The following is a 27,830-nucleotide window of genomic DNA, read 5'->3' on the forward strand; positions in this document are numbered from 1 at the left end:
TTGGCACCTTCTCAAAATTGTAAGAAATAATTACATTCCAAGTTTGTGATGCTCCTGTAATTTGTAATTAAACTCACCTGTATCAATTAACAGGTGCTGACAATATTGAAATCACACCGGCAACCAGTTAAAATGGTGAAAAATGTACTCAACTTTTCTGTTGTGTGTCTCTGTGTGCCACACTGAGAATGGAGAAGAGAAAGAGCAGCAAAGAATTGTCTGAGGATTTGAGAAGAAATATTGTGGAAAAGCATGGAAAATCTCAAGGTTACAAGTCCATCTCCAGAGATCTTAATGTTCCTGTGTCCACTGTGCGCAACATTGTCAAGAAGTTTACAGGCAATGGCACTGTAGCTAATCTCCCTGGACGTGGATGAAAGAGAAAAATTGTTCAAAGATTGTAACAAAGGATTGTTCGACTGGTGGATAAAGAACCTTGATCAACTTCCAGACAAATTCAAGCTGACCTTCAGGCACAGGGTACAAATTCCATCTGAATGAAAAGGGATGCTATGGCAGGAGACCCTGGAGGACCCCACAGAAACATAAAAAAGCCAGATTGGAGTTTGCCAAAATTTAACTGAGGAAGCCAAAATCCTTTTGGGAGAATGTGCTGTGGACAGACGAAGCAAAATTACAGCTTTTTGGTAAAGCCCTTCATTCTACTGTTTTCAAAAGAAATGAGGCTTTTAAAGAAAAGAATACAGTCCCTACAGTCAAACATGGTGGAGGTTCCACTGATGTTTTGGGGTTGCTTTGCTGCTTCAGGCACTGGATGTCTTAACTGTGTGCATGGCATTATGAAATCTGAAGACTACCAAATAATTCTGTGGTACAATGTAGGGCCCAGTGTCAGAAAGTTGGGTATTCTTCAGAGGTCATGGGTGTGACGGATACTGGCTACCCTGACTGGGTAGCTCTGCCAAAGGGTCCTTCCTATACCTGGAACATGCCGCTATGTAGCTGAGAAAGTGATTATAGCGGAGCCCACCCAAATGACTAGACAGACTAGTATTTACGTGAAACACAAAAGAACAACTTTATTGTGGAAACACACTGTTTTTATACACAAACTGATCAAGATAAAGAGCCTTATCAGATTCCATTCCTAGCCCCTTTAGACAGGCTGGTGCCCCCCTCCCATAGTGTCCATAATCCCATAGAGTGCCAGCTGTACAGTGGTGGCTATTCCGGGGTGATCCCGGGGGAGCAGCAGCATTTTCAGGGTGTTATGGGAAAGCCCTCGGTCCCCAGATGCTACAGTCCAAAAAGCATCATGATCCATGGCTGGGGGCCAGAGGTACAGATGATCAAATTTACACCGGGAAGGCCAAAGGGAAATAGGAGTCTGCAACCCCAGTTTCCAAGGGAGCTCTCCTCCGGCACTCACCCTACCTTTTGCCCTCCCTAGGGAGTACCCATCCCCAAAAGAGCGGAGCTCTGGGGTGAAGGGCCGCTGAAGCAACCTGGTGTAAATGTCAGCGGGAATGCGGGGAGGTGTGGCCGGCCGGTAGTTCCAGGAGTCATTACTGCTCCCAACCCGAATATGGAGGCATTTGTGGGGACACAAAAACGTTTGGTTGGGTTAGGAGCGGCCAGGACAGGGGAAGAAATCTTAAGGTTTAGGAAGGCGGCCTCACACTCTGGGGACCACAGCACCTGTCTGGGCAATCATTTTCGGGTTAGGTCTGTCAGGGGTTTGGCCAGGACACTGTAGTTGGGGACAAACTTGTGGTAGTACCCTGTGGTCCCTAGGAAAGCTTAGACTTGGGTCTTGGTCTTGGGGGGTGGCCAGTTTGCAACTGCCTTAATCTTGGCTGACTCCGGCCGCTGCATCCTGCAGCCTACTCGGTGTCCAAGGTACTGGACCTTCGAGCACCCTATCGTACATTTCCCGGGCTTCAGGGTCTGATCGGCGGCCCTGATGCAGTCTAGAATGACACCTAGGTGGACCAGATGGTCCTCCCAGATGTTGCTGTAGATCGGGATATCATCCAGGTAGGCGCAGGCATAATCCTGGAGGCCATCCAGGAGGTTATCTACCATCCCCTAGAAGATTGCCGGAGCATTCTTCATCCCAAACAGCATGACCTTAAACTGGTATAGGCCCAATGGGGTGATGAATGGCGACTTTGGGATGGACTCGGGGTCCAAGGGAATCTGCCAGTAACCCTTGCAGAGATCGAGGGTGGTCAGGAAGTATGGGGTAGGTCATGGTTTGGTCATTGAGCCTATAGTAGTCTATGCAGAATCTGGTGGTCCCGTCCCGCTTAGGGACCAGTACCACCGGGGAGGCCCAGGGACTGTTGGACAGTTCAATGACACCTAGGTCCAACATTTCCCTGAGCTCGCTGTGCATGCTTTCCCTAACTGCCCCAGGGACCCGGTACGCCGGCTGTTGCAGGGGTGCCTGCCCCGGGATCTCCACTCGGTGTACTGCTGCTGTGGTGTACACAGGGGTAGTGGAGAACATGTCTCACCAGCCCCCTAGCATCTGTCGGACTTGCTCCTTCTGCCTTGCCCCTAGCCTCTCGTCCAGCTGTATATCCTCTACTCCTGGGTGCATCCTATCTCGCCCTGGGAGCTCCAGCATGGGAAGACTCTGGGGAGTCCTCCATAGCCGAAGCACAGATTGCGGCTGCGTCCCCTGCCCTCTCCTGGTATGCCTTTAGCATGTTCACATGAAAGGTCCGGCAGACTCAGTCATTGGAGCATTTGGCTACCAGATAGGTTGTGTCATTCAGCTGCTCTACCACTCGGTATGGTCCCTTCCAGGAGGCCTGTAGCTTGTCTGTTTTGACAGGCTTCAAGGCCAGGGCCTTCTGCCCTACTGTCAGGGTCCGGTTACAGGCATTCCGGTCGTTCCACTGTTTCTGCCTACCTTGAGTGACCTGAAGGTTCTCTTGCACCCTCTCGGCGAGGTCCTTTAGTCGGTCCCTGAATTCTAGAATGTACCTCACAATGGAGTGTCCGTCCTCCCCCGCTGATCCTTCCCAGTGGGCTCTCAATAGGTCTATGGGTCCCCTCACTTTCCTGCCATACACTAATTCAATTGGGAGAACCCAATGGATTCCTGGGGCACCTCTCGGTATGCGAAAAGCAGATACCTCTCCCAGTCTTTGTGAGAGGCCAAGAACGTCCTAAGCTGGGGGTGGTATGCAGCGCTGTACAGGGTTTTTATCCTGCAAAGTCTCCATAGCTCCCGGGTGAGCTTGGCAGTGAACTGGGTTCCTTAGTCGGAGATCACTTCCCTGGGAAAACCTACTCTGGTAAATATCCGGAGCATTGCATCTGCCACTGTCTCCGTCTGGACATTAGACAGAGGGATTGCCTCCGTATACCAGGTGGTATAATCTACCACTGCCAGTATATACTTTTTCCCGGAGGGGCTGTGATGGGACAATGGACCAATAATATCTACAGCTATAGAGGCTGAAGGATTCCTCAATAATGGAGAGGGGGTGTAAGGAGGCTTTGGAGTGGTCCCCGGATTTTCCTACTCTCTGGCACACATCGCAGGTCCTGCAGTACTGCCTAATATCCCCTGTAACTCCTGGCCAAAAGAAAGTCTGGGTCAGTTGATGATGGGTCCTAGAGATCCCTAGGTGTTCTGCTAGGGGAATGTCATGCCATATATGCAGCAGATCGTACCGATAATAATGCAGTACCACCAGCTGGCGCTTGGGCAATGGCCCTTTCTTTCTCTCTGCAATCCTGTACAGGAGCCCTCTCTCCCATTCAAAACGGTCCCCCCTGGGCCCTTGGGGTCAGTCCCTACCCGGTCACGGTAAGGAGCTAGGGTCGGGTCGCTCAATGTCTCCTAGGCAAAGTCAGAGGGGGACGCCTAGGAGATCTGGTCGGTGGGCAGGGCAGGAGTCAGGGCGGAGTGGCTTACCTGGGTCCCCAGATCGTGTGCTGTGGTTTGGCGTCCGGCTTGCAGGGCAAGCATCCGTGTGGTTATCCCACACAGAGGCTGAAGCAAGGTGACAGAGGCCGTTTCCAAACAAAACCTCAGCAGGCAGATGGCTCATGATCCCTACTTCCACAGCATGGGAACCAGCACCCCAACCAGGTGCCCCCATGCAGTAGGGATCCGAAGTACTGTACCCCCATCCACAAGAACTGTAAGGGATATTCCTATGTAAAAAGGAAACTGATGGAGCTGGTGCCTACGGCAGTCTGGTGCGTGTTGCTGGACAAGGGTAACCATGGCTCCGGCCGTTGATCCAGACGACCTGGCGGTGGTGCAGGCAGTTGTCGACGGTTGCGGGGTCTTGTGCAGGACCCCAACCTCCTCTTTTGTCTAGCCGACATAGTCTGCAGGGCCCTCTGCGTCCAAACAGTGGGCGGCAGCTCGGTAACCTCTGGCAGGCACCCTTGTCCACTGAGCCGGAGGGGGACTTTGTGGCTTCCGCACCGGGCAGTCCCGTCTGATGTTGCCCGTCTGTCCGCACCCATAGCACTCCTGGGGTGAACTGGGCCCAGCGGGGCGGATAGGTGCCAGTCGGGTCTGGGGTACCGGGTAGGTGCCGGAGGGCGGGCAGGGGTTGGAGCAGAGCGGGTCACTGGTCGGGGCTCCGGGATGGTGTCACACCGGGCATCCAAGTACTGATACCAGGACGGCTGCTTGGTCGGCTGTTTTGGACCCCTTATCGTTAACCCAGTCCCGTAGCTCTGTCGGGGAGTGGTTGTAGAAGTGCTCCAATAGAATGAGCTGTGTAGCTTCGTCCAGGGTAGTTACGTGGCAGCCTGTGAACCAAGAGTCCAAGGACCGGTTAAACCGGTGGGTCCACTCCATGAATAGCTGCCCCTCTTGCCTCTTTAGTTCCCAGAACTTCAGCCGGTGAACCTCCGGCACGAGACCATAGTGAGCAAGGATGCACTCTTTTACCCGGTCATAGTTCTTTCGGTCTTCTGGGGGCATAGTGTTGAAAGCCTCCAGGACCAATCCATACAGCTTTCCGAGCAGGAGGGTGACTTGGTCAGCATTGGCAACACCCTGCAACTCGCACTGGGTCTCAAACACTTGGAGGTAGCTGTCGATCTCCTCTTCATTGTCTTTGAAAGCTCGAAAAGCCTCATGGGGTAGCTTCTTTGTTCAGGGAGGTGGATCCAGGGGGTCCGCACGGCTCCTCCCATAGACTTTGGATCTCCAACATCCGGACCCGGGTGGCATCTGTGATTATCTGAGTGATAACCTCCTCAGGTGGGGCAGTCTCATAGAGACTAGCACTGGATCTCACTCTGGATTTCGGATATCGTGGTCTCGCTGGGCCGTTTGCCTTCCATGAGTTTGACTATGATTGCCATGTTGGACTTGTTGCCGGCAACTTTCCCCCGGGCTTTCAACAAGTCTTTCAGTGTACTCTTCCTGAGCCCAGCGTACTGCTGCTCCATCCGAAGAGGGCTTCAGTTAGTGGTTTGGATGTTCCAGTTAGACAGAAGCATCCCACCACTGCCAACCAAATGTGACGGATACCGGGTACCCTGACTGGGTAGCTCCACCAAAGGGTCCTTCCTATACCTGGAACATGTCTCTATGTAGCGGAGAAAGTGATTATAGCGGAGCCCACCCAAATGACTAGACAAACTAGTATTCAGGTAAAACACAAAAGAACTTTATGTGGAAACAAACTGTTTTTATACACAAACGGATCAAGATAAAGAGCCTTATCAGAACCCCAGATCTCCTGCCATTCCCGCCTCTTCAGACAGGCTGGCGCCCCCTCATAGTGTCCATTGTCCCATAGAGTCCCAGCGGTACAGTGGTGGCTATTCCGGGGTGATCCCGGGGAAGCGGCACGTTGGAAAGCCCTTGGTCCCCAGATGCTACAGTCCACAAAGCAACGTGATCCATGGCTGGGGGTCAGAGCTACGGGTGATCAAACATACACCGGGAAGCCTAAAGGGAAATAGGAGTTGTAGGGGGCTCCGGAAACCCCCAGTTCCCAAGGGAGCTCTTCTCCGGCACTCACCCCACCTCTTGCCCTTCCTAGGGAGTACCCATCGCCAAAATAGTGGTGCTCTGGGTTGAAGGGCTGCTGAAGCAACCTGGTGTAAATATTTGCTGGTATGCGGGGTGGTGCAGCCGGCCGTTAGTTCCAGGAGCCCGGCCAGCCGGAAAGGGGTTAGGCAGTCAGCCTTTCCGGGAGGATGTAAAGCACACAAAATAAACAAAACCAAGCATATGGGAGATCGCAAAAGCTCTCCAAAGTCCAAATCTGGTGAGAAAAGGTGAGGGGCTAGGTAGTAAGGGGTGGAGGTTAAACCTTGGCAGCCTGATATCCATGACAATGGGTCTTACAGCAGAACAATGATCAAATGGCACATGTCAAAAATCACCCAGAAATGACTTAAAACAAAGCGCTGGAGAGTACTGAACTATCCAGCAATGACTCCAGATCTCAATCCCATAGAGCACCTGTGGAGTGATCTCAAGTCAGCAGTTGGGAAAAGGAACCCTTCCAATCTGAGAGACCTGGAGCAGTTGGCGAAAGAAGAGTGGTCCAAAATTCATGTAGAGAGGTGTAAGAAACTCATTGATGGTTACAGGAAGTGATTGATTTCAGTTATTTTTTTCAGTGAGTGTGCTACTAAATATTAAATTGAGGGTGCCAATAATTTTGTCTAGTCCATTTTTGTAGTTAGGCGTTGAATGTGACAGATTTAGCTTTTTTTCTCTACACTTTTTTGTGTCATACCAATACGAACAAAAGACTAAACATGAGAATGCCTAAACATTTGTAATTGAAAATAAATTCTGGGCAAAGTGGTGCATTATCTGACAGAAATGCAGGGGTGCCAATATTTTTGGCCATGACTGTATATGTGTATATAAGGTGTGTGTATATGTATGTATAAAACATTCTCAGAGTGAAGAGGTTAATCAGTAATAAGTATATTGATAAATTTTCCCCCTTTTGCGTGTGTACTTATTCTAGTTGACCTTAACCAATATGATGTAAGTATAGATTTCTAAGAACTCTATCTTGCACTATGATGCCACCCGGTGCCCTGTGTTCCCGTGCTAGTATCCATCCCAACTGCTTCTGTGGTAGGTAGGGTTAACGTCTCAAAAGTAGAGGCATGCTCTATACAAAGACAAGCATAATTCATTTTATGTTCATTTATAGGAAGCAAGATTAAACAGTTATACAATTATAGAGGATATTTATTAAGAATGTTCATATGCCAACACAATGTATTACGTCATGAAATGATCATTTGCAGTAGTCAATTCTTTAATTAAAAGAAATATTTAAACAATGGAGTGCTGTCTGTCTTTATCTTTTTAATTGTGCATATGCTCTTGCTGGGTAATTAAAGAAATATGAAACCCAAAAATATTAGTTTGCGAGACAGAGCATACAATGTTGAAAAATTGTCCAATTTACTTAATTAATTTAATTTGCTTAATTCCCATGGTATTATTTGTAGAAGAGATACCTAAGTAGGATTCTCGAGTACTACAGGGCAGGAAATAGTGCTGCCACCTAGTGCTCTTGGAAATGGATAACATTTTTGCAAAACTGCTACCATATAACGCTTCCGACACGTGCACGCTCCTGAGTTACGTCCCTGCTTTTCACCAAAAAATACAAAAAGAACAAATAAAATTTGATAATAGAAGTAAGTTAGAAAGTTGTTTTAAAACTGCATGCTCTATCTGAATCATGAAAGAAAGATTTTGGGTTTCATGCCCCTTTAAATGGATATGTTGGCCATATATGAGATCACTTTAAAGTGATTCAAACTGTATGTTAAAAAGATGTTTCATTTCATACTTTAATAGCCACATCCCACTGTAGAGGGGCTTAAATCATCCAATGAGGATGCTATTCCTGAGAATAACAATTGAGTGTGCATCTGGCAGCCACCGTTATTGTATTTCCCTCCTCAGTTTAATGAACTCCCTCAAGATCACAATAAAGGAAAGTGTGAGTGCAGCACTCATAATGCTGATTTTGCTGTTAGCATTTGTTTTACACCGTGCAGTTGAAAGTATAATGAGGGGCAGAAGGTAACTGCTCACAGGGTACATATTGATCTTTGTTTTAAACAAAGAAAAAACACTATGGAAATGCTTTCTTTCTCACAGTTGCATCAAGGATAAATAAGATTTTACAGTATGTTGAGTAACGTGTTTTTAATTAACCTGAGCTATTCTGAAATCTAAGTAATGAATTTTTATAGACTTATGAAGTATACTGACCTCGATTCTAGATTCATGTTAAATTTATATCTGCTGGTTCACAGTGAGTACTTAGTGAACAATATGTGTATTTAATCACAAGAAAAATGAATACGTGCTTGAATTTTTTGTCCATCAAATAGCACTTGTATCTTAATGTTACAGTTACTGCATAAAATACAATTTATTATGTTTTATTCTCTTACAGTGATGACAACTTTGTGACTGAGGCCAATCTAATTTCACTCCTAAGTGACAAAGTAAAAGATTTTCTAATAGAAAACAACATTCAGAATTTTTACCAACGAGAATTAGAATGCGTTTCCTCCTTAATCACTGTTGCTAGCCAGTCCACCAACACAGCAGAGGTATGTTTACATTTTATGAGTGTTATTATAGAACCATTAGCATAATAATCATTGTCCTTAAACTTTAGCTTTAGTGGATCAGAGCTATTTTTAAAGCAAGATAAGCTCTCTGACGTCTTGTGAAGTTGTAAAGCCAATGTGATAAGAAATCACTTTGAAACCCCGCACTTACATGAATGCCTGTTAGAATTTAAATGACATAGCTTCCAGATGATTTCAGTTTCTACCTATTAAGAGTTAGAGTAAGCTTGTAGCACTACTCCATTCTGAGATTTTTCTGTGAGTACCGAACAAGAACTAAAATTGAGTCAACTCTCAGTACTGCTTCTTGAAGGATCCAGTTATCAGCTGATCACTATCTGCATTGTATGCAACCTAGTTGGGGGCCCAACGTACAGACCCCACAACATGAGAGCCTTTTGCTTTATACCCAATGGTTTGAGGACTGCAGCCTTACTATCTGTAGCTCTTCTTTCAGATTATCCACATGGGATGGTGATATCTTTTGGAAACAGACAAGGTTTATGTCAGATGTTTCCAGTTTCATTTACGTGGCTTGATATACATCTTTGCTCTGTGTCTCTTATTTAAGAGACAGGGTGGGCTATCCGTTTACTGCTTTCATAAACCATTTGTATTTCAACAACCTATTCATATTCTTTTGGCTTAGTTTTCTTTCATACAGGTGGTGAGAGTCCACAATCCATTACTCCTGGGAATTACTCTTCCCTGCCACTAGGAGGAGGCAAAGATTTCCCAAACCCCAAGAGCACTATAAAACCACTCCCATCTCATTGGTAAAATCAGTCTTGTCTTTGCCTCTGCTGGAGGAAGGTGAAGAATGAAGATGTGATTGTTATTCTTCAGTGAAAGGGGTCTTGGACTGAGTTGAGGCCCATTCCCCTCAGAGTGCAGTGTTTGATTGAGGGATGTATTGGGAGTTTGGGTAGTGATATATTTTTCCACCTCATGGGAATTAGTCGTAAGCCTTCCACAGGTGTTGCGGGGACCTGTCCTTTGCCGCCTCCTGCTGGGTCATCGATATACTCTTATTCCATAACCTCTGCTGATATTTTTCAGCACTAGTAGATGGTTGCTTATAGGTAAATTAGTTTTTATTATTATATATGAATAGCCTTGGGACAGATTTTATTATTTATTAAAGTTATCCCCCTTTAAAAATAAATCTAAGTATATTTTTAGCATGCGTTTTTTTTCTTTAAAGGGACAGTATAGTCAAAATTAAACTTGATTCCGATAGGGGATTACATTTTAAACAACTTTTCAATTGACTTTTATCATCAAATTTGCTTTGTTCTCTTGGTATTCTTTGTAGAAAGCTAAACCTAGGTAGGCTCATATGCAAATTTCTAAGCCTTTGAACTGCCTCTTATCTCAGTGCATTTTGACAGTTTTTAACAGTTGTACAGCACTAGTTCATGTGTGTCATAATACAGGGAGTGCAGAATTATTAGGCAAATGAGTATTTTGACCACATCATCCTCTTTATGCATGTTGTCTTACTCCAAGCTGTATAGGCTCGAAAGCCTACTACCAATTAAGCATATTAGGTGATGTGCATCTCTGTAATGAGAAGGGGTGTGGTCTAATGACATCAACACCCTATATCAGGTGTGCATAATTATTAGGCAACTTCCTTTTCTTTGGCAAAATGGGTCAAAAGAAGGACTTGACAGGCTCAGAAAAGTCAAAAATAGTGAGATATCTTGCAGAGGGATGCAGCACTCTTAAAATGGCAAAGCTTCTGAAGCGTGATCATCGAACAATCAAGCGTTTCATTCAAAATAGTCAACAGGGTCGCAAGAAGCGTGTGGAAAAATAACTGCCCATGAACTGAGAAAAGTCAAGCGTGCAGCTGCCAAGATGCCACTTGCCACCAGTTTGGCCATATTTCAGAGCTGCAACATCACTGGAGTGCCCAAAAGCACAAGGTGTGCAATACTCAGAGACATGGCCAAGGTAAGAAAGGCTGAAAGACGACCACCACTGAACAAGACACACAATCTGAAACGTCAAGACTGGGCCAAGAAATATTTCAAGACTGATTTTTCTAAGGTTTTATGGACTGATGAATTGAGAGTGAGTCTTGATGGGCCAGATGGATGGGTCCGTGGCTGGATTGGTAAAGGGCAGAGAGCTCCAGTCCGACTCAGACGCCAGCAAGGTGGAGGTGGAGTACTGGTTTGGGCTGGTATCATCAAAGATGAGCTTGTGGGGCCTTTTCGGGTTGAGGATGGAGTCAAGCTCAACTCCCAGTCCTACTGCCAGTTTCTGGAAGACACCTTCTTCAAGCAGTGGTACGGGAAGAAGTCTGCATCCTTCAAGAAAAACATGATTTTCATGCAGGACAATGCTCCATCACACGCGTCCTAGTACTCCACAGCGTGGCTGGCAAGAAAGGGTATAAAAGAAGAAAATCTAATGACATGGCCTCCTTGTTCACCTGATCTGAACCCCATTGAGAACCTGTGGTCCATCATCAAATGTGAGATTTACAAGGAGGGAAAACAGTACACCTCTCTGAACAGTGTCTGGGAGGCTGTGGTTGCTGCTGCACGCAATGTTGATGGTGAACAGATCAAAACACTGACAGAATCCATGGATGGCAGGCTTTTGAGTGTCCTTGCAAAGAAAGGTGGCTATATTGGTCACTGATTTGTTTTTGTTTTGTTTTTGAATGTCAGAAATGTATATTTGTGAATGTTGAGATGTTATATTGGTTTCACTGGTAAAAATAAATAATTGAAATGGGTATATATATGTTTTTTGTTAAGTTGCCTAATAATTATGCACAGTAATAGTCACCTGCACACACAGATATCCCCCTAAAATAGCTAAAACTAAAAACAAACTAAAAACTACTTCCAAAAATATTCAGCTTTGATATTAATGAGTTTTTCTTTCATGTAATTAACAAGAGTCCATGAGCTAGTGACGTATGGGATATACATTCCTACCAGGAGGGGCAAAGTTTCCCAAACCTTAAAATGCCTATAAATACACCCCTCACCACACCCACAAATCAGTTTTACAAACTTTGCCTCCAAGGGAGGTGGTGAAGTAAGTTTGTGCTAGATTCTACGTTGATATGCGCTCCGCAGCAAGTTGGAGCCCGGTTTTCCTCTCAGCGTGCAGTGAATGTCAGAGGGATGTGAGGAGAGTATTGCCTATTGAATGCAGTGATCTCCTTCTACGGGGTCTATTTCATAAGGTTCTCTGTTATCGGTCGTAGAGATTCATCTCTTACCTCCCTTTTCAGATCGACGATATACTCTTATATTTACCATTTCCTCTACTGATTCTCGTTTCAGTACTGGTTTGGCTTTCTACAATCATGTAGATGAGTGTCCTGGGGTAAGTAAATCTTATTTTCTGTGACACTCTAAGCTATGGTTGGGCACTTTATTCATAAAGTTCTAAATATATGTATTCAAACATTTATTTGCCTTGACTCAGAATGTTCAACTTTCCTTATTTCCAGACAGTCAGTTTCATATTTGGGATTATGCTTTAAATTATCATATTTTGTCTTACCTCAAAAATTTGACTTTTTTCCCTGTGGGCTGTTAGGCTCGCGGGGGCTGAAAATGCTTCATTTTATTGCGTCATTTTTGGCGCGGATTTTTTTGGCGCAAAAATTCATTTCCGTTTCCGGCGTCATACGTGTCGCCGGAAGTTGCGTCATTTTTTGACGTTATTTTGCGCCAAAAATGTCGGCGTTCCGGATGTGGCGTCATTTTTGGCGCCAAAAGCATTTAGGCGCCAAATAATGTGGGCGTCTTATTTGGCGCCAAAAAATATGGGCGTCGCTTTTGTCTCCACATTATTTCAGTCTCATTTTCATTTGCTTCTGGTTGCTAGAAGCTTGATGTTTGGCATTTTTTTCCCATTCCTGAAACTGTCTTATAAGGAATTTGATTTATTTTGCTTTATATGTTGTTTTTTCTCTTACATATTGCAAGATGTCTCACGTTGCATCTGAGCCAGAAGATACTACAGGAAAACCACTGCCTGCTGGATCTACCAAAGCTAAGTGTATCTGCTGTAAACTTTTGGTAGCTATTTCTCCAGCTGTTGTTTGTAATAATTGTCATGACAAACTTGTTAAAGCAGATAATATTTCCTTTAGTGATGTACCATTGCCTGTTGCAGTTCCCTCAACATCTAAGGTGCAGAATGTTCCTGATAACATAAGAGATTTTGTTTCTGAATCCATAAAGAAGGCTTTGTCTGTTATTTCTCCTTCTAGTAAACGTAAAAAGTCTTTTAAATCTTCTCTCTCTACAGATGAATTTTTAAATGAACACCATCATTCTGATTCTTTGGACTCTTCTGGTTCAGAGGATTCTGTCTCAGAGATTGATGCTGATAAATCTTCATATTTATTTAAGATGGAATTTATTCGCTCTTTACTTAAAGAAGTACTAATTGCTTTAGAAATAGAGGATTCTAGTCCTCTTGATACTAATTCTATACGTTTGGATAAGGTTTTTAAAGCTCCTGCGGTTATTCCAGAAGTCTTTCCTGTTCCTAATGCTATTTCTGCAGTAATTGCTAAGGAATGGGATAAATTGGGTAATTCATTTACTCCTTCTAAACGTTTTAAGCAATTATATCCTGTTCCGCCTGACAGGTTAGAATTTTGGGACAAAATCCCTAAAGTTGATGGGGCTATTTCTACCCTTGCTAAACGTACTACCATTCCTACGTCAGATGGTACCTCGTTTAAGGATCCTTTAGATAGAAAAATTGAATCTTTTCTAAGAAAAGCTTATCTATGTTCAGGTAATCTTCTTAGACCTGCTATATCATTGGCTGATGTTGCTGCAGCTTCAACTTTTTGGTTGGAAACTCTAGCGCAACAAGTAACAAATCGTGATTCTCATGATATTATTATTCTTCTCCAGCATGCTAATAATTTCATCTGTGATGCCATTTTTGATATTATTAGAGTTGATGTTAGATTTATGTCTCTGGCTATCTTAGCCAGAAGAGCTTTATGGCTTAAGACTTGGAATGCTGATATGGCTTCTAAATCAACTCTACTTTCCATTTCTTTCCAGGGAAACAAATTATTTGGTTCTCAGTTGGATTCTATTATTTCAACTGTTACTGGTGGGAAAGGAACTTTTTTACCACAGGATAAAAAGTCTAAAGGTAAAAACAGGGCTAACAATCGTTTTCGTTCCTTTCGTTTCAACAAAGAACAAAAGCCTGATCCTTCGTCCTCAGGAGCAGTTTCAGTTTGGAAACCATCTCCAGTCTGGAATAAATCCAAGCCTGCTAGAAAGGCAAAGCCTGCTTCTAAGTTCACATGAAGGTACGGCCCTCATTCCAGTTCAGCTGGTAGGGGGCAGGTTACGTTTTTTCAAAGAAATTTGGATCAAATCTGTTCACAATCTTTGGATTCAGAACATTGTTTCAGAAGGGTACAGAATTGGTTTCAAGATGAGACCTCCTGCAAAGAGATTTTTTCTTTCCCATGTCCCAGTAAATCCAGTGAAAGCTCAAGCATTTCTGAATTGTGTTTCAGATCTAGAGTTGGCTGGAGTAATTATGTCAGTTCCAGTTCCGGAACAGGGGATGGGGTTTTATTCAAATCTCTTCATTGTACCAAAGAAGGAGAATTCCTTCAGACCAGTTCTGGATCTAAAATTATTGAATCGTTATGTAAGGATACCAACGTTCAAGATGGTAACTGTAAGGACTATATTGCCTTTTGTTCAGCAAGGGAATTATATGTCCACAATAGATTTACAGGATGCATATCTGCATATTCCGATTCATCCAGATCATTATCAGTTCCTGAGATTCTCTTTTCTAGACAAGCATTACCAATTTGTGGCTCTACCGTTTGGCCTTGCTACAGCTCCAAGAATTTTCACAAAGATTCTCGGTGCCCTTCTGTCTGTAATCAGAGAACAGGGTATTGTGGTATTTCCTTATTTGGACGATATCTTGGTACTTGCTCCGTCTTTACATTTAGCAGAGTCTCATACGAATCGACTTGTGTTGTTTCTTCAAGATCATGGTTGGAGGATCAATTTACCAAAAAGTTCTTTGATTCCTCAAACAAGGGTAACCTTTCTGGGTTTCCAGATAGATTCAGTGTCCATGACTCTGTCTTTAACAGACAAGAGACGTCTAAAATTGATTACAGCTTGTCGAAACCTTCAGTCACAATCATTCCCTTCGGTAGCCTTATGCATGGAAATTCTAGGTCTTATGACTGCTGCATCGGACGCGATCCCCTTTGCTCGTTTTCACATGCGACCTCTTCAGCTCTGTATGCTGAACCAATGGTGCAGGGATTACACGAAGATATCTCAATTAATATCTTTAAAACCGATTGTTCGACACTCTCTAACGTGGTGGACAGATCACCATCGTTTAATTCAGGGGGCTTCTTTTGTTCTTCCGACCTGGACTGTAATTTCGACAGATGCAAGTCTCACAGGTTGGGGAGCTGTGTGGGGATCTCTGACGGCACAAGGAGTTTGGGAATCTCAGGAGGTGAGATTACCGATCAATATTTTGGAACTCCGTGCAATTTTCAGAGCTCTTCAGTTTTGGCCTCTTCTGAAGAGAGAATCGTTCATTTGTTTTCAGACAGACAATGTCACAACTATGGCATACATCAATCATCAAGGAGGGACTCACAGTCCTCTGGCTATGAAAGAAGTATCTCGAATTTTGGTTTGGGCGGAATCCAGCTCCTGTCTAATCTCTGCGGTTCATATCCCAGGTGTAGACAATTGGGAAGCGGATTATCTCAGTCGCCAAACGTTGCATCCGGGCGAATGGTCTCTTCACCCAGAGGTATTTCTTCAGATTGTTCAATTGTGGGGGCTCCCAGAGATAGATCTGATGGCCTCTCATCTAAACAAGAAACTTCCCAGGTATCTGTCCAGATCCCGGGATCCTCAGGCGGAGGCAGTGGATGCATTATCACTTCCTTGGAAGTATCATCCTGCCTATATCTTTCCGCCTCTAGTTCTTCTTCCAAGAGTAATCTCCAAGATTCTGAGGGAATGCTCGTTTGTTCTGCTAATAGCTCCGGCATGGCCTCACAGGTTTTGGTATGCGGATCTTGTCCGGATGGCATCTTGCCAGCCATGGACTCTTCCGTTAAGACCAGACCTTCTGTCACAAGGTCCTTTTTTCCATCCGGATCTGAAATCCTTAAATTTAAAGGTATGGAGATTGAACGCTTGATTCTTGGTCATAGAGGTTTCTCTGACTCCGTGATTAATACTATGTTACAGGCTCGTAAATCTGTATCTCGAGAGATATATTATAGAGTCTGGAAGACTTATATTTCTTGGTGTCTTTCTCATCATTTTTCTTGGCATTCTTTTAGAATACCGAGAATTTTACAATTTCTTCAGGATGGTTTGGATAAGGGTTTGTCCGCAAGTTCTTTGAAAGGACAAATCTCTGCTCTTTCTGTTCTTTTTCACAGAAAGATTGCTATTCTTCCTGATATTCATTGTTTTGTACAAGCTTTGGTTCGTATAAAACCTGTCATTAAGTCAATTTCTCCTCCTTGGAGTTTGAATTTGGTTCTGGGAGCTCTTCAAGCTCCTCCGTTTGAACCTATGCATTCATTGGACATTAAATTACTTTCTTGGAAAGTTTTGTTCCTTTTGGCCATCTCTTCTGCTAGAAGAGTTTCTGAATTATCTGCTCTTTCGTGTGAGTCTCCTTTTCTGATTTTTCATCAGGATAAGGCGGTGTTGCGAACTTCTTTTCAATTTTTACCTAAAGTTGTGAATTCCAACAACATTAGTAGAGAAATTGTGGTTCCTTCATTATGTCCTAATCCTAAGAATTCTAAGGAGAAATCATTGCATTCTTTGGATGTTGTTAGAGCTTTGAAATATTATGTTGAAGCTACGAAATCTTTCCGTAAGACTTCTAGTCTATTTGTTATCTTTTCCGGTTCTAGGAAAGGCCAGAAAGCTTCTGCCATTTCTTTGGCATCCTGGTTGAAATCTTTAATTCATCTTGCCTATGTTGAGTCGGGTAAAACTCCGCCTCAAAGAATTACAGCTCATTCTACTAGGTCAGTATCTACTTCCTGGGCGTTTAGGAATGAAGCTTCGGTTGACCAGATCTGCAAAGCAGCAACTTGGTCTTCTTTGCATACTTTTACTAAATTCTACCATTTTGATGTATTTTCTTCTTCTGAAGCAGTTTTTGGTAGAAAAGTTCTTCAGGCAGCGGTTTCAGTTTGAATCTTCTGCTTATGTTTTTTGTTAAACTTTATTTTGGGTGTGGATTATTTTCAGCAGGAATTGGCTGTCTTTATTTTATCCCTCCCTCTCTAGTGACTCTTGTGTGGAAAGATCCACATCTTGGGTAGTCATTATCCCATACGTCACTAGCTCATGGACTCTTGTTAATTACATGAAAGAAAACATAATTTATGTAAGAACTTACCTGATAAATTCATTTCTTTCATATTAACAAGAGTCCATGAGGCCCACCCTTTTTTGTGGTGGTTATGATTTTTTTGTATAAAGCACAATTATTCCAATTCCTTATTTTATATGCTTCGCACTTTTTCTTATCACCCCACTTCTTGGCTATTCGTTAAACTGATTTGTGGGTGTGGTGAGGGGTGTATTTATAGGCATTTTAAGGTTTGGGAAACTTTGCCCCTCCTGGTAGGAATGTATATCCCATACGTCACTAGCTCATGGACTCTTGTTAATATGAAAGAAATGAATTTATCAGGTAAGTTCTTACATAAATTATGTTTTTGGGTTCATTGAGAACATGGTTGTTGTTCAATAATAAAATTAATCCTCAAAAATACAACTTGCCTAATAATTCTGCACTCCCTGTAAATAACATTGTCTCATTCCTGTGGAGTTATTTATAAGTCAGCACTGATTGGCTAAAATTAGACATGTGCAGCACTAAAAATTTCATTTCATTTTCATTAGTTAACATAAATTAGTTATAAATTAAGTTAAATCATTTTTTTTCAGATCAGTTCGTTATTTCGGATCCATTCTTTATTCATTATTCTATTCTAAAGTTTAGAGTAGAATAATGCGTATGAATAAAGAATGGATCCGAAAAAATGATTTAACTTAACATAACTGCCGAAGCAAAATTATCTAAAACCGCCGCCACCCACATCGCCAACACTAACAAAACCTATTATTCCCTAAACCGCCGCCCCCGCACATAGCCGACACTAACTAAACCTATTAAAGCCTAAACCGCAGTTCCCTGACATTGCGGACACTAACTAAACCTATTAACCCCTAAACCACAGTTCCCCATCATCACTAACGAAACCTATTAACCCCTAAACAGCAGTTCCCTGACATCGCGGACACTAACTAAAACACTAAATAAAACTATTAACCCCTAAACCGCCATTCCCAAATATCGCCAACACTAACTAAACCTATTAACCCTAAACTGCAGTTCCCCGACATCGCTGACACTAACTAAACCTATTAACCCCTAAACCGCCATTCCCAAACATCGCCAACACTAACTAAACCTATTAACCCCTAAACCGCAGTTCCCCAACATCGCCGACACTAACTAAACCTATTAACCCCTAAACTGCCGCCTCCCACATCGCAACAACTTAAATTAAACTATATTAACCAGTAAACCTAACACCACCTAACTTTAACATAATTAAAATAGACCTAAATTAAAGTTATAATTATTAACTAACTACCTATATAAAAATAAATACAAACTTACCTGTAAAATAAAAATAAAACCTAAGCTAGCTACTATGTAATTATTTACTAACTACTGGTACCTAGTTAAAACAAATACAAACTTACCTATGAAATAAAAATAAAACCTAAGATTACTAAATATAATAAAACCTAAGATTACTAAAAAAAACTACAATTACAAAAAATAACAAACAAAAATTATCCAAAACAATAAAAATTATTCCCATTCTAATACCCAGTTTAAAAAAAACAAAAACACCCTGTTACAGTACCAACAGGATACCGAGGGTTAACACCAGATGAACAATGTCCTGAATATGGGATCAGCAACTCACAAACCAGCCAGTTTACCCCTCAAACATGAGACCAGGCTCCACAATGCAGGTTTAAAACAGAATGACATTTATTAAAGGCTATATGCCTAGTATTTATGCAGGTCTGACCCCAGCTGGGGGGTTGAAAGAATATTGTACATTAGATAGAGAGCAAACGCCCTTTTACATGCCACAATAGAATCACATTACTTAAGCAGATAACAATGCAGTCCATCTTATCAACTAGCAGTCTGACTCTGGAGATGATTAGACAATGGGAATGTTTATCACTAAACTTAATTAGAGCACACAATAGCTGATGCCAGCAACCTTGTATTTAGAAAATAGCTTCTGAAAGCTGAACAAAGTTAACTCTTTAGTTCTGACCGAAGGGTCTGTCACATATACATAGCACACAATACAGCCTATAGACAACCTTTCTTACATTATAGTCCAGAAGTGGCTAGGTTTGCCACAATGCTCCCCCAGAACCAAGCCGGCATACACAGTCTGATCCCAACAGATCGGCTTGGGGATGTCCGGGGAAGTACTCACAGATCACTTTTCAAGTTCAGTTTGTCTGGATAACCCGTCGGCGTTACCGTTTTGTTTCCCTGGGCGGTAATGGATTGTAAAGTCGAAGGGCTGCAGCGCCAAACTCCAGCGCAGCAGCCTGGCATTGTCCCCGGCCACACGGTTCAGCCACACCAACGGGTTGTGATCTGTGAGTAAGGAAAAAGGTTGTCCATACAGGTACGGCTGCAACTGTTTGAGGGCCCACACCACGGCCAGGCATTCTTTTTCAATGGCGGCGTAGCTTACTTCACGGGGCAACAACTTTCGGCTCAAGTAAGCTACGGGGTGTTCTCCGCCATCTGCTCCAACTTGGCTCAGCACCACGGATCTGGGCACGGGTAGTCACAGGGTTAACATCCGCGGGACCCATGGGAGCATAGGCAGAAACAAGGGGGGCCAAGTTATTTCCAAGGAGAACATCAGCAGGTAAGTCCTTCTTGACCCCCACATTCACAGGTCTAGTGCCCCCTGCTACCCTCACAGCCACAGTGTCTCCAGTGTGCTGTTTCTCAGACACCAAGTTCTTTTGAAGCAAGGTCATGGTAGCACCAGTATCCCGTAGACCACTGACCTCCTTCCCATTCACTTTAACCAGTTGCCGGTTATTCCGGTGGGCAGCTTGCACGGGGTCTGCTTCATGTAGGCTGCCCCAGCATTCTTGCGCCTCTACGTAGCGGGCCGCAGGCTGAGGATTACGTGGGATTCCGCCGGCGGGTCTTCTCCAGGACTGTGCTTGGTTCGCTGCGTTTAGGGGACACTCTGGTCTTTTGTGCCCTAGTTGCTTACATCCAAAGCACCGAATAGGTTGTGAGTAGCCCCGCGAATTGAACCGGGCTCTCTGAGGGTAGTTCGTGGCCGGAGGCCTGTGGTATAGCGGTGCGCCGGGGGTTGGTAATTGGCAGCTGCTGGGGTGACTGGGTGGACCTCCTGATGTGGAGTCTGAGGTACAAAAGCAGAGGTCATATGACCCAGGTCATTCCCCAGTACAACATCCGCTGGTAGGTTTTGCATCAAGCCCACCTCTACCATGCCCTCCCCGCACCCCAATCCAAATGAATCTTAGCAGTGGGCAATCGGTATACTGCTCCCCCTGCCACTCGTACTGCCACGGATCCGCCAGTGTGTGCTGTATCCGGCACCAAATGGGGAGCTATCAGGGTTAAAGTAGCTCCCGAAGTCCCTGGACCTCCTTCCCCTCTACGGTCACCAGCTGGCGGTGATGTTGCCGGTTATCGGTGGCCCGGACCAACATCACCTCATGCAGAATTCCCAGGGGTTCCTCGGCTTGGGTGCTCAACACCTCATGAGCGGCTGGCTCCATTTGGTAATGGTGAGCAGCCGCCCTTGGGGCCAGGTTCTGTCTGACCTGGTTCCAAGCTTGTCTGCTCCGATTTTGGGTGCACTCACATGCCATATGTCCCCACTGCTTGCAGGTGTGGCATTGTATATTCGCCCGTCCGTTGTATCGTGAGGGGGGTGGTGGATTCCCTGGGGCTGGGCGAAAAGGTGTCGCTGTGGTTTTGTTAGGCTGTAGAGGACTGGGTTGTCCCGTGGGTCGAGCGTACGTCTTAGGCAGTAGTCCATGGTGCCTCCTGGCATCAAAATGCTGGTCTGCTAATCTGGCTGCTTCGGTTAAGGTGAGGGGTTTTCGATCTCTCACCCATTCTTGGGCTTCTGGGGACAAGCCGTTAAAGAATTGCTCCAACAGCATCAGTTGTCGCAATTCTTCCATGGTGGTAGCTTGGCTGGCCTGTATCCACCCCTGAGATGCTTGATCCAGCTTGTGGGCCCACTCTGCATGGGAATCTCTTTCTGGCTTGCGCAGGCCTCTAAACTTTCGCCGGTATGCCTCTGGGGTAATGGCATATCTTTCCAAGATCGCTCTCTTCACTTTAGCGTAATCCTTGCTGTCCTCCCTGGGTACAGCGCGATACGCTTCCGCTGCCCTACCGGCTAGCTTGCCTGCTAGCACCGGCACCCATACGGACTGCTCCAAATCATGTAACTCGCACAGTCTCTCAAAATCCTGTAAATACCCATCGATCTCATCCTTCTCCTCACAAAACATTTTAAAGGCATGGTATGGGATTTTGGGTCTTACTGGGTTGCTGAGTGCTTCCGAAATGGATTCTGCTCGGGAGGATGCATTCCGCGGACTGTGTGCCATCACGTACTCCTGCACATCTGCCATTACCACGGATAGCATGTCCCGTGGTACAGGTTGGGGTAAAAATTCCAGCCTGGTCCTCATTTCCCTCTGGTATAGGGTCTCCTCCATGGCTGCTGGAGGCGTAGCGCTGCGAGCTCTGTCTCCCTCCATCTTAGTCAGTATTGTAGTAATCCCCCTCTTCCTGAGGTTACTGGCTTGTGTAGTTGCTCTTCTGGGCGATAAGGTTCATTCCGTCGCTTGCTACCAATTGTTACGGTACCAACAGGATACCGAGGGTTAACACCAGATGAACAATGTCCTGAATATGGGATCAGCAACTCACAAACCAGCCAGTTTTCCCCTCAAACATGAGACCAGGCTCCACAATGCAGGTTTAAAACAGAATGACATTTATTAAAGGCTATATGCCTAGTATTTATGCAGGTCTGACCCCAGCTGGGGGGTTGAAAGAATATTGTACATTAGATAGAGAGCAAACGCCCTTTTACATGCCACAATAGAATCACATTACTTAAGCAGATAACAATGCAGTCCATCTTATCAACTAGCAGTCTGACTCTGGAGATGATTAGACAATGGGAATGTTTATCACTAAACTTAATTAGAGCACACAATAGCTGATGCCAGCAACCTTGTATTTAGAAAATAGCTTCTGAAAGCTGAACAAAGTTAACTCTTTAGTTCTGACTGAAGGGTCTGTCACATATACATAGCACACAATACAGCCTATAGACAACCTTTCTTACATTATAGTCCAGAAGTGGCTAGGTTTGCCACACACCCCAAAATAAAAAAAAACCTTATCTATAATAAACTACCAAGGACCTTTTGTAGGGCATTGCCCTAAAGTTAACAGCTCTTTTGCAAAAAAAATAAAAACAAACCCCCACCCCTCAAACCCACAAAATAAAAATAGGGCATTGTATGGGCATTGCTCTTAAAAGGGCATTCAGATTTTTTTTTGGCCCATTAAAAATAAAAATGGCCTAATCTAAAAAAAATTTAAAAAAAAAATCCAATTACAAAAAATAAATGAAATGATCCAAAATAATAAAAATTATTTCTATTCTAATACCCCATTTAAAAACCCACCACAAAATAAAAAAACCTAATCTATAATAAACTACCAATAGCCCTTAAAAAGGCCTTTTGTAGTGCATTGCCCTAAAGTTAACAGCTCTTTTGCTAAAAAAAATTACAACAAACCCCCAAAATAAAAAACAAACTACCCATTGCCCTGAAAGGGAATTTGTATGGGCATTGCCCTTAAAAGGGCATTCAGCTCTTTTTCGGCCCATTAAAATAAAAAAAGCCCTAATCTGAAAAAAACGAAAAAAAACAAACAAACAAATACCTAACACTAACCCCACAATCGGTACTCACAGTTGCTGAAGTCAGGCGAAATATCTTCATCCCAGTGGCGAAGCATCTTCATTCAGGAGGCTCCATCTGTATCCATTGCGGGACCGGCATCTTCTATCTTCATAGGATTTAAGCAGCTCTCATTCCTATTGGCTGATTCATATTGCATTCAATCTTCAGTGTTCGGCGGTCGACCGCATGAAGAGAACTTCAACGTCGGACCGATGGAACTCTGCCTCTGCACATCCACCGACCGCTCCGCCTCCGCTGGGATGAAGATAGAAGATGCCGGTCCTGCAATGGATACAGATGGAGCAGCCTGGATGAAAATACTTCACCGCTGGGATGAATATCTTTCTCCGGATTTCAGCAACTGTGAGTACCAATTTAGATAAAAAGTTGGCCTTCAAAGGCTTAGAAATTAGTATATGAGCCTACCTAGGTTTAGCTTTCAACTAAGAATACCAAGAGAACAAAGCAAATTTAATAAGTTGTTTAAAATTGCATGCCCTATCTGAATCATGAAAGTATAATTTTGACTAGACTAACCCTTTAAATGTTTTAATGCATTGTCACCATTCTAATGCTTCCCTTGCTTATAAAGGTGTTATTGCTCTTTTTGTTTGTTCCTCACAGTGGAGATCTACAGTTTTTCCTTCTGGAGTTAAAGGGACAGTTTACACTAAAATTGTTATTGTTTAAAAATATGCTTTACTACCCATTCCCCAGCTTTGCACAATCAACGTTGTTATATTAATATACTTTATAACATTTAAACCTCTACACTTCTGCCTGTTTCTAAGCCACTAAAGACAGCTTCTTATCACATGCTTTTTTATTAGCTTTTCACAATAGGAGACTGCTAGTTCATGTGGGCCATATAGATAACATTGAATTCACGCCCGAGGAGTTATTTAAGAGTTAGCACAACACAGTACTAAATGCAAGTCAATAGATAATAAATAAAAAGTCATGTGATGAGGGGGCTGTCAGAAGATGCTTAGATACAAGGTAATCACAGAGGTAATAAGTATATTAATATAACTATGTTGATTATGCAAAACTGGGGAATGGATATTAAAGGAATTATGTATTTTTTTAAACAATAAAAATTATATTGTAGACTGTCCCTTTAAGGACTTAATTCGTTCTACAGTATCTGAAATGTTGGCAGCTATGCCGCCTTCAAATAAGCATGAAAGTTCAGTTAATACTTTACCTTTTACTAGCTCTGAGCTTACTCAAGTTAATGTTTCTGTTTTTGAATTTGCTGAATCCTCAGAGGGGGAGTTTTTTTCTGGCAATCAGAGATCATGAATCAGAGACATCCTCTTTTCTGTTTTAAAGTCGACCATATTCGTTCACTTTTAAAGGAGAATTTGCTTTCTTTAGAGGTTAAGGATCCTAAACTAGCTGAGGATAAGTCTGTTATTCATTTAGCTTTACTTTATTATCTTATAGTTAAATCAGCTAAGGTTTTTTCCCTGTTCTTGATGCTGTTTCTTAGATAGTTTCTACGGAATGGTCTAAGCCAGGTAATAACTTTTATCCTTCAGAAAGGTTTAAAAATATATATCTTTAGCCGACTTCTAATATTGAACTTTGGGAAACTGTTTCTAAGGTTGATGGGGCCATTTCTAACTGGGCTAAGTGTACTTCTATTCCTTTTGGGAGATAGTTCTTCCTTTAAAGACCCTTTAAATTGGAAGTTAGAATCCTTCTATAAGAGGGCAAACAGGTTATATTTTTAGGCCAGCAGTTTGTTTGTTTTTAAGTATTTTATTTTTCCGTGTAGCATACATGAACAGATAACAACATTGACAAGTCAACTATTTGTTGAGCAAAATAATGCACCTTGGATCTGTAACCACACTTGGTTTTTTCCTTTTTCTTAAATCTAATTCTCTCCCTCTCCTCCGCTCACTCCTCCTATCATAACTCTAATACTATCTCAAAACTCTACTCTCCCTCACCAGAACAGGAAACCAATGGGCTAAGTGCTCTCTCCCTTGATTGATAGCATCTCCACGTTCTCCATTGTGTGGAATATCAAAGTCTCTTTAAATGTCCTCTTAAAGTCTTTTCCAAATTTGGACCAAGCCAGTTCAATGTCTGGAGAAATTTTCTCCCGTTCATCTGGAGGAGAGATGAGCACCAGCCCGTAGTAGGTTGAAGAACTCCCCCCCTCTAACTTTCCCAACTCTGTCTCTCTCCCTATAGAACCTGTCCGTTCCTTCTCCCCCTGGGGCGTCACTCCTGGATTCTTACTTCACTGTATATTTCCCCAATTCCCCAATCAATTGTTGTCTAGAAGGCGTCTAGGTGAAAATGTTCCAGTCACCCCGTAGCTGCGCACTGAGGATGAAGTCAGAGTCTTTAAGTGGGTGTAGGATTTGTTTTTGGTGTGTGAGGTCTAGTGTTTTGATGAGGGGCTCCCACTTAGTCATGAACTTCCTTGTCCTTCGTGTAATGTCCCCTTGAGTGTCCAATTGTTCTTTTGTCATCTGTTGTCTCAAAGCTCCTTTGAGCTGTGTCAGTCTAGGTGGTGTAGGGAGCATCCATTGCCCAAGGATGAGCTTCCTAGCGTGTAGTACGACATTATGAATAAATTCCAAATGTTTTCCTATTGTGGACTGTGAGTGTAGGAAAAATATCATTTCTGTCGTGAATCTGAGTCTTTCCCCAGTACAACTCTCTAGCCACTTCTGTGTCATTCCCCAGAATTTGGTCAGCTTTGGGCATGTCAGCATCATGTGTAGGATGTTGGGATCATTGTGCGCACATTTTGGACACAGCCCCGACGAGCTCTGTACCCACCTGTGAAACATCCTGGGTGTAATGTATACATTGTTGATCAACTTTGTATGACATTCTCGTATGTCATTCGACAAAGTGGCCTTTCTCACTTTCGCAAAGCTTTGCTCTACCCCCTGGTCAATTGAGTTTTGTCCCGTCAGTGCGTTCCAGACATTCTGGATATGTGTTCTGAGTATATTGTTGGGCTTAGTTTGAAGGGTGTTATAGGTATGTGAGATGGACGTCATCCCTCCTCTATTTATTCCTATTCCTGGGTATATACCTGGATCTCTTTTCCCTAGTCAGTGTTTTCACACGTACAGTGGCTGGTGGAGGAGACCATTGTTATATTTTACCTTTATTGTACCGGGTACCTTACTTTTTATCCCAAAGCTATCTGGAGCAGTGCCATTACCCTTTCATCTTGGGGGGCCCCCTTTGTTACAGTGTTTTTAATTGTGTGTACCATCTCATTTTGTTTTTAATGCAAAATAAAAGTTAAGTTTTAAACGTCTCTATGCAGACAGTATGTTTTTGCATGGGTCCTTTCTATCCCGCGTCCAATACAGACGTATACCTATTTAGTTGTTGAGTGCTATCCATGTACATTTCTTGTTCAGTCCTGTACTGAATTTGTTTCGTATATCCCTCCTCTTGTCAAAGTCAAGAGTTTGTAAATGTCACAGTTGCTGTCAGGCATAGCTCCTGTTTTCAGTAGGTCTTGCACATAATGTCTCACTTGGAGGTAGGCAAAGTGGTGTGTGTTTGGGATGTTAAAATCATGTTGCAAGTCTCCGAATGACCGGATTGTCTTCCCATCCTCCATCAAGATTTGCTTGACTGTGGAAATCCCCCACCCCTCCCACTGTTTAAAGGGTCTCGTAGTGATCCCTGTCGGAAAGTTTGGATTACCCTTTAAGGGTAGGTAAATTGTATATTTATGTGAGACATTGAGCATCTTGCATATCTTCCACCAGGCCCTTATGGGGTGATAGAGGAGGGGTGCCCAGGCCAGCAGTTTTTATTGCTGGTATGTCTGCTGCTTCTTCTATTTGGTTTAATAGTCTTTCTAAGCAGTTTTCTGATGATTTTGCTAGTTATGTTTTTTTAATCTTTTGGAATTGCTCAAATGTGCTTTCATTTGTGTTGCTGTTATTGACATCATTGAGTTTAATTCTAAGAATATGTCTTTGGCACTACTTTCTTGAAGGACTTTATGGTCAAAGTCTTAGTTTGCTGATACTGGTTTCTAAAATCAAGGCTTTTATCTCTCTCTTTTCTGGGAAAGATGTTTGGTTCTGGTTTGGATTCTATTATCTCTACTGTGACTGGAGGCTAGGAAGCTTTTCTTCCTCAGGACTAGAATCCAAAGACTAATCTAAAGCTTCTAATTTCTTTCACCCTTTTAGTCGGAACAGGGAACAGAAGTCTGATTCCTCCTCTCAGAAACAATGTTCCCTTGGCTCTGCCTTGAAGCCTAGTTTCATCTGGAACAAGTCTAAGAAGTTAAAAAAAAATCTACTCCCTTATCAAGTCTGGAAATATGAAGGAATGGCCCCCGATCCAGAGGCTTTTGTAGGGGACAGGTTGGCCCTTTTTCAGGAGGCTTCAATTCAGTCTGTTCAGGATCACTGGTCCTAAATATAGTTTCTCAATGTAATTGAATAGGTTTCAAAACTTGGCCTCCCAGAGAGAGGTTTATTCTGTCCAATATCCTGTGAAGGTTCAGGCCATTTTCAGTCATTTTCTGATTGAGAATTTATGGGAATGATTGTTCCTGTTCCTTTGTTGGAACAGGAGACGGGGTTTTATTTAAATCTCTTTATTGTGTAAAAATAGGAAGGAACTTTCAGATCCATTTTTTTAACTTAAAGCTGTGAACAAGTTTGACAGAGTTCCTATTTTCATTGGAAACTATTTGGACCAGTCTGCCTTTTGTTCAGCAAGGTCAATTTATGTCCACAATAGATTTTAAGGATGCTTACCTTCATGTTCCAATTCAGGGAACATTATTCATTTCTAGGTTTTGCCTTCCCAGATAAGCACTTACAGTTTATTGCTCTACCAGAATATTCATAAAGATTCTAAAAACACTTTTGTCTGTGTTTTATTACCTGGTCGATATCTAGGTTCTACTCTATATTTTCATTTAGCAGAATCTCTCTCTTACAGACTCTTGTTTCTTTTTTCAACATTGTTGAAAAATCTATTTTCCAAAGAGTTCTCTGGTTCTTTAGACAAGGGCTGTTTTTCTGAGCGTTCAGATAGATTGTTTTCATGACAATCTAAAAAGGTTGAAAATATTCAGTCTTTCTT

The 27,830-nt window shown here is 43.1% G+C and overlaps 1 protein-coding gene across 1 annotated transcript in view; it reads left to right on the plus strand.

The window, feature by feature from the left end:
• The window catches only part of STN1 (STN1 subunit of CST complex), a 343,767-nt gene that overhangs the window by 205,700 nt on the left and 110,237 nt on the right, over window positions 1-27,830 (plus strand). Inside the window, exon 7 of the mRNA XM_053692435.1 lies at window positions 8,400-8,559. Coding sequence (XP_053548410.1) covers window positions 8,400-8,559 — 160 coding nt within the window. The remainder of the gene's footprint in view (window positions 1-8,399; window positions 8,560-27,830) is intronic.

Source organism: Bombina bombina, chromosome 9 (assembly GCF_027579735.1).
Source record: "Bombina bombina isolate aBomBom1 chromosome 9, aBomBom1.pri, whole genome shotgun sequence".
In the NCBI taxonomy this organism is placed as follows: domain Eukaryota; kingdom Metazoa; phylum Chordata; class Amphibia; order Anura; family Bombinatoridae; genus Bombina; species Bombina bombina.